The sequence below is a fragment of the Lactuca sativa genome, chromosome 7 (genome assembly GCF_002870075.4).
Source record: "Lactuca sativa cultivar Salinas chromosome 7, Lsat_Salinas_v11, whole genome shotgun sequence".
NCBI lineage: Eukaryota > Viridiplantae > Streptophyta > Magnoliopsida > Asterales > Asteraceae > Lactuca > Lactuca sativa.
This window is the reverse complement of record NC_056629.2, coordinates 123,227,538-123,235,453: the sequence shown is the minus strand read 5'-3', so window position 1 is coordinate 123,235,453 and position 7,916 is coordinate 123,227,538. Positions and strand designations below refer to the sequence as shown.

The window sequence follows — 7,916 nt, the reverse complement described above, 5'->3', positions numbered from 1 at the left end:
GAAGGGATGAATGGGGTTTTGCATAGAAGATTTAATTTGGGTAACCAACTGATCGGTAAAAAACTACAATAAAAATGTAGGTTCAGACTGTTTGCAAACAGAAAAATCTTTATTTTTTGTTTTTACCAAAAAAAGAAAATTCGGGTAATATTTGATGATTGCCCATAACTATTGGCATGGCATGATATTCTTCTTTTCTAATGTGTACAAGATCATGAAGTATTTTTCGGATGGATTGAAACCTAAGGCAGCTGCAGGTGGATTTTGGAGGAGACGGTGAAAATATGATTGTTGTATTCAAGATGTAACCAGATTATATGTTCGCTTTTATAATAAGAATGAAAATTGAGTTTAAGACCTAAACTAAACAAAAAACATAAGAGAATTTTTAAAACAAACATAAAAAAAATTTAACGCTAAAATGATATTCCCCTTATTTTTTACTATGCATTATTTGGGTGGAGACGGTGAAAATATGATTGTTCTATTCAAGATGTAACCGGATTATGTGTTCGTTTTTACAATAAGAATGTTTTTAACCCATAAAAATCAAGTTCCAGACCTAAACTAAAAAAATATATATAAGAGAATTTTTAAAACAAACACAAAAAATTTATAAAGATAAAATGATATTCCCCCTATTCTTTACTATGGATTCTAAGCAAACGAAAGTAATAAATTCTTTTAGTTATACCAATAAAAAAGAAAACTTGGGGAAAGACACATGAGGATTGTGGAGTGAGGACGAATAGAAAGCCTTCTCCTATACGACAAACAAGGTCCCACCGAGTACACTTTAATATTTTAAAGTTTAAACCGCTACAACCCTCATATTGCGGAATTGACTAATTTTTCTAACATATTAGTCAAGTCACTGAATTAGATTTGGTGCCTTTCTTTTAGTCCCACATAATAAACACACATTACACTTTTTCTTTAATTTATAATAAAGAAAAGAAAAAGAAAACAACATTTTTCCCGTTTTAACTCTTGTTCCAATCCCAAACAAACAGAACCCTAAATAAACCCCACTCATATGGCCTTTGCATATTGTATCCTTCATTCGCATGTTATTCCTTCTCTTTCTCTCACAAGAAGAAACGCAAATATCAATTACCAATGGCAGTTGAAGCTCCACATATGACCCTCAACCCTTCTCAATTTCTTCCAAACAGGTCTTCTCTTTTTGCACTTCATCTTCATCTATCATTTACATTCAGTTCATTCAACTTTAATTTGTGATTACAGGGACATGATTGATCATCAACCCAACGCAGTAACATATGGAATTGCTCCGCTTCCCATGATTCCGATGTATGGTGCCGGAATGACGGATTCCTTTCCGACGCCTGCTTTCAAGGCAGACAGCGGACTTACCTCCAGCCTTCCAAGAAAACGACCACGCCATGATGCTCACGTTTCTTCTTTTACTCCACCTTTCTCCCTTCCAAACGCTCCGATTGTTAATCAAAACGAACATGGCACATTCGCGTTTTTCGGTGAAGATATCGCATCGCACATCTATCAACAGCAATTAGAGATTGATCGTTTCGTTTCTCATCATGTAAGAACCAATAATTATATTTCAGTTTCATAGATACAGTCTCTCGTATACTGATATTTTTTTCAAATTGCAGACTGAGAAGGTGAGGACGGAGATCCAGGAGATGCGAAAGAGAAACTCGAGGAGATTAATAGCAGCAGCCCAGGAAGGGATAATGAAGAGACTGAAAGCCAAAGAAGATGAAATCGTGAAGATCGGACAGATGAATTGGTCTTTAGAAGAAAAAGTGAAATCTCTAAACGTCGAAAATCAAATATGGAGAGAATTAGCTGAAACCAACGAGGCAACAGCCAACGCCCTACGAAACAATCTCCAACAAGTCCAAGAACAGCTTCAGCTACAACAGCATTACAGTCTCGATTTCAATAACAATTGTGCCTCAATCGATGACGCTCAATCACACTGCGGAAGCAACCATGAACTGGATCGCATGTTAGCGGAGGAAAGTGGAGGAGAGAGAAAGAATAGTAGCAGATACGGCGGAATGAACAGGCGATGCCGAAATTGTGGGAAGGAAGAGTCATGCGTGTTGCTGCTTCCTTGCAGGCATCTGTGCATGTGTACCATCTGTGCCTCTAGTATCAGCATTTGCCCCGTCTGTAAATCAAAAAAATCTGCCGGTGTTCATGTGAACATGAGTTAATTGTGAATAAATCTTCTTTTCATGATTCTGAAGAATCAAATTGTTTATTTAGTTTCCAGTATTGGTTGCCAGATAGCGACACTGATTCCCAGTATTAGTTACTAGATAGGAACACGATAGTGGTTAAAAAAAGAAAAGGGTCACGAGGGATTGAAGCGGTGTTCACGGCTTTATATTTAATGAAGAGAAAGAGGGTGAAATCAAAGGGCCAAACCCCTGCAAAATTGCAAAGTGTCGAATGTGGATAGCGTATTTTGAGGGGCATAATTGCGTATCTTACATCAAGTCTAAACTGTCGGTCTCTTTAGTAGGAGTGCAAAAAAGATAAGAGGGGGAACAGACCACGATGATAGTGTGGGTGTGTGCACGTTAATTAAGTGGGGGGTGGGGGTCATTTTATTATTATTTGTACCTTCTCTTGACTGTGACTGTGTTTCTGATTTGCTTGCTGGATGTGAACAAATGGAGGCCCTCCTATCGTACAGGTTACAAGGCTGAAAAGATAAAAATATTTAACTGCTTGGGATGGGAAAAGATAGCATGGGACAGATTTGGTTTTATGCTAAACAAGGATGGAGGAGAGATGGGTTACGTCGTTTTGAAAATTGCACCAGTTAGAAATCTGTTTTTTTTTATATATATATATTTTTTTCTAGACAAACTTCCTAAATGGTCCATGTGGTTTTATAATATCTGAAATTTCGTTTCTAATTTTAAAAAATCTCACAAATAGTAATGTCGTTTCAAAACTTTTAATGTTTAGTTTTTATTGCTTACTCTGTCAGTATTTATCCGTTAAGTAAAGGACATTTTCATCATTTCACTATTCATGAACCATTTATCAAGTTTTCTCTTAACTAAAAATAGAATGAAATTTAATATGCAATGGGTCTTTCTCTCTCAAACAATGTTTGACTGAAAAAGTCAATGTTTCTCCTCCCTTCAATCTCCTTCAACGACTCCTAATCTGAACCTAATAACCGTTTATTTGTGTCGTCGTCACCACCACCTACAATCTAATATCACTACCTCTGGTCCACCTCGGCAAAAGCCCTGTTCGACCACTATTTTTGGTATATTGGGTATAAAATATTTACAGGAGAGAAAAGAGGCTATGATCGTTACCACTGGGGAAGGAAAGAAGAGGGATTGAACTTTTCGCCAGAGGTCCTACGGCGGAAATGGTTTCCAGCGAGAGGTAACTCCAAACCACCGTCAATGTAACACCATTAATCTCCCCTGCTATAAACGTCACCATCCACCGACAGTACACTGCAAAACAACCCTGCACAACCACCACACCTACACACTCATCCTCAAATGCCATTTGTAGGCCTGGAAATCGAATTTAAATGGGTTGTTGTCTCTTATTTGTCTCCTCCTCTCCCCCTTCTATGAAATCCACCATCGTAATTTATGGTTTTGATTCTGATTTTGTTCTTTACATGAACGATTGGATTTGATTCGTGCTCACATACCTTGATGAAGAATCTGTAGCAATGATTTTAATTTTGGATTCATTATGTGTAGCAGTCGAGCTAAACACACAACCTCCAACACACCCCTCTCTCTTTATAACCTTACATTATCTGAGAACACCAAATACACGACATCAAATTGTTAGTAGATATGGAAATCGAAAGTAAATAGATTTACTTCGCGAGTAACTTGGATTTGGTTTCCTATTGGATTTGAAAGTTCAGTTTGGAAGAGGAAATAACAACCATTCAACTTCATGCTTTTCTTGGTAATAGGTACAAGTTGAATGATTCATAATGATGCATCATCGTCACTACTAAACCATTACTGCAACCATATAGGTGAAAAATCGTTATCAATGTTAGGTTTGTTTCTAATTTCACATTTCAGTTCATCAAATTTTAGTTTAGTTCATCTTGAACCTCAACTGAGTTCTTTCTTTCCACCATCGCCATTAATTTGGAGATTTTAAGATATGTTTCTGGTTGGATTTTAGCAAAATGATTAACCACTATCCTGGAGAGAGAACGCATGGGGGTGAGAGGATAAAACAGGTTTGTGATTACATATTCGTATTTCATTGTCAAATTTTGTAACATCCCGAAAAACAAGGGTAAAATTTTCATTTTTATTATAGTCAAAACACCATTGTAACTTGATCCAAACATTTAAAAGCATTTCAAAATAAAACAACTATCAAAGTTCATTCCCAAGGATCACATATTGTGGAAAACATGGGTGTATGCGCTGCGATCAAGTCGGGCCCTTACCTTTCGAACCGGAAGTACCTGAAACCATAAACCACAAACTGTAAGCACAAAGCGTAGAGAGTTCCGCAAATACCACAATCCTGACATATCATATAACGGGCCCCGTCCAATTGAGATACGTGCCCCACCCACAATCGAATAATAGTGAGATATGGGCCCCGCCCAAACTCAAATAACGGGCCCCGACCAATGAGATACGGGCCCTGCCCACACTCGGATAATAATGAGATATGGGCCCCACCCATACTTAGGTAATAGTGAAATATGGTCCCCGCCCACACTCACATAACGGGCCTCGCTCAATAATATATATATATATATATATATATATATATATATATATATATATATATATATATATATATATATATATATATAAGTACATACAAGTATCACACAGACATCAAGTATAATAACATAATCAATCTGGGGTCGCCCTTAGTGCCTTAGACCTGCTAAACCAATGAGGAAACTCACCTTGAATGCAAAAGCTCACTGAAATAAATTCATAGTTGCTGCTCTGATGACTTCCCGAGCTATCAATACCAAAATAACATCCAATTAGCAATTGGGGTTCCAAACTATGATCCATAATCCATACTTGGGTAAAATGACCATTTTACCCCTAACCCAACATGAACCAAAACTGAGGCCTAAGCCCAAAATCAAAATTCCCAAAACTATAAGATCCATAAGCCCACTAATGGCCTAATTTTTCCAAATTGGGCCCAACCGGTATGGACCTTATCCTAAAGCCCAATAAATCATTTTCCAATAATGAATCTTAGATGGCCCAAAGGCCCAAACAGCAAGTTCAAAACGAAACAAACCCAAAAACAAGCCCATAACCAAAAGCCCAAAAAGCCCACTGATGAACTGAACGCATCGGGTCCCCGATATGAATGCATGGCATTCCCTGGTGGAGTGTAGGGCATTTGTTGCTAGACCACAGATCGGCACCCCTTGCTTGAACGCGCTGCATTCCCGAGATGAATGCATGACGTTCCCGGCCATTTACCAAAAATCACACCAATGACTTAATACCTTAAGTACAATGTCCAAATCCTCAAAATAGCTTCATATCATTGAATTAATCCATAAAGTCAAAGGCTTTAAGCCTTTGCATGGCTTAATGAAGCCCAACACCAAAGATGAACTTCAAAGGTCAAAATCACTTTAAAATGTCTAAAAAACTTCTTAATGCCTTAATACCTAAATCCGAAATTCCAGATCTGGTTTCAAGGGACTTCTTAAGTCAAAAGTTTCCAAATTTATGACTTAGCATAACTCAATGGGACCCAAATCAAAACCCTAAGTCCCAAACATCATCAAATGACTACCAAATCATGCATGGAAGGTTAATACCCATTAAGATATAAACTTAATAACTCCATAACCTCAACAAGGACCTAATATGAAGCTCAAGGGTTTTGGAGCAACTTCTACTTATAAGATCCACCTCAAAGGGACCAAAACCATAACAAGATACCACTTAGCTAGATCTACATGAAAGAGTTGTCAATGTTGAGACTTTATACCTCCAAAAGATAGATCTAGGTGCATAAAGCTTGGATCTAAAAGCTCCAAGTTAAGCAATGACTCTTCAAGAAGTTCCTTCTTCCTCCTCAAGCAACAAAATACTAATAAATCACTTTTGAAGCTCAAGAATCACTCAAATGGAGGATAGGGTTTCATTCTTAGGTTTTGTGACAACCCGAAATTTCCATTCTGTACAAACCATTTGAAGCCAATAGAAGTTAGAACAGTTACAGTGAAATTACAGACTTCGAGTATAAGTTTGGCAGTTTTTCAGGATTTACACTTAACGAGATATCAGGAGAGTGGATGCACTAGGGTTTTGTGCAACACTGTTATTCCAAAACTCTAGGATAGTAGAGTCCATTCCAGGAATAAAAATATTTTCTGCCAAAAATATCTCAGGACTATAAATAGAATTCTGAACCAAATTCATTCATTATTCGCATTTCCAACTAGAGAAAAGCCATTTTCTCTCTCACGGATCTTCGGGTTTTTATCCCAAATCGTGAGTACACTTCTCTAGTTGTCTTATAATGCTTATTATGTGATTGATAACTTAGATTACATATCAAGTCTGTGAGATTCGGGAGTTTACCGCCCAAGAACGTTCTTGGAGAGTAAACTCCAAAATGAGGCTTAAATGCTACCTAGTCTTTTCCCCATGATAAGTAACGAACTTAGGCTTATTTATAAATGTATTTAGGACTACAAAACAATCCAAAACCCCAAGATTTGGGAGTTTACCGCCCAAGAACACTCGGGGAGCAAACTCCATTATAAGGGCCAAAAGTGTCCCAATGCTCCTCAAAGCCTCGGATCTCAAACTAGAAGCCTACATTACATGTTTAGACCACCAAAACAATTAGGATTCAAGGGAGAAAGAGAGTTCACGGCCCAAAAGTTTCTAGGGTCGTGAACTCCATAAAATGGTGCAAAAAGTTGCCATAAACTCTTCCAAAGCCTTGTACAATAGCCTAGTTTAGTTCCTAGTTAATTTAGGGACTTGAAAACACCTTAAACATCCTCCCAAGGGAGTTTACGACCGTAAAATCCAAGGGAATATGGTCCCAGGGCCATAAACTCCTAAAAGGAGTTATATTATGCCCTAAACTCTTCCATAGACCAAGCCATTAAGTAGAAATGCTTAATAGGGCCTTATAGAGCAACAAACATTAAATGGACACATAGGTATGAGTTCATGGCCGTAAAATCATGAGTTTACGACCGTAAACTAATTTGGTAGTGTTAATAGGGCTGTGAACTTCATGGTGGAGTTTTCCTTGATCCCTACACACAATAGCTTCCCCTACAAACACTTAGATGCAATCCTAGAGGCTAATAACACTTGATAAAGGTGTTTAGCATGTCCTAGGGTGTCTTGACTTGTTTATTAGTTGTTTATAGACTAATTTGTTACACATATGTGAAATTATATGTTTACTAGGATCATAAGTGTGTTCAAGACTTCACTTGACACCTAGCAGTCCTACCTCTTCAGTTCATCCGTATCACCCACAACAGGTGAGTTCATACCCCTTAAATAATGTTTTAAACTATTTTTAAAGTTTTATGGGGGGGGGGGATACAAGTAGAATTATGCTAGTTATTATATCAATCACATGTGATTAATAAGTAGAATTATGCTAGTTATTATATCAATCACATGTGATTAATATGCAACATTCAAATGATTTACTACACATTAGCCGTTTTACCAAACAGTTTCCTTCAAATGATTTTTATAAACATTTTATATGTTTTAAACTCCTTATTACACTATACATTTTACTCTGTATATCACATTTCAAACTTATTTACAATTGTGTTCCAAACAAATGTTTCCTTATACTTAAACTGTTTTATCAAACCTATGCCTTCAAACTGTTTTATTGGTTGACATCAAGTCGATCTTTTCTGAAAA

The 7,916-nt window shown here is 37.1% G+C and overlaps 1 protein-coding gene across 1 annotated transcript; it reads left to right on the top strand.

Annotated features, from left to right (window-relative positions):
- Window positions 1-928: 928 nt before the first annotated feature.
- LOC111897136 (probable BOI-related E3 ubiquitin-protein ligase 2) lies at window positions 929-2,247 on the top strand. The gene is made up of 3 exons (XM_023893103.3): window positions 929-1,175; window positions 1,249-1,564; window positions 1,638-2,247. The coding sequence occupies exons 1-3, from the start codon at window positions 1,120-1,122 to the stop codon at window positions 2,205-2,207; spliced, it is 942 nt and encodes a 313-aa protein (XP_023748871.1). The 5' UTR covers window positions 929-1,119; the 3' UTR covers window positions 2,208-2,247.
- The last annotated feature ends 5,669 nt before the right edge of the window (window positions 2,248-7,916 follow it).

What these genes read in the sequence shown, in the direction of transcription:
- LOC111897136 (XM_023893103.3), top strand. Translation starts at nt 1,120, where the DNA reads ATGGCAGTTGAAGCTCCACATATGACCCTCAACCCTTCTCAATTTCTT. An exon ending in TCTCAATTTCTTCCAAACAG is followed by an intron (nt 1,176 to 1,248) that starts GTCTTCTCTTTT and finishes TTGTGATTACAG; the next exon opens with GGACATGATTGATCATCAAC. An exon ending in ATCGTTTCGTTTCTCATCAT is followed by an intron (nt 1,565 to 1,637) that starts GTAAGAACCAAT and finishes TTCAAATTGCAG; the next exon opens with ACTGAGAAGGTGAGGACGGA.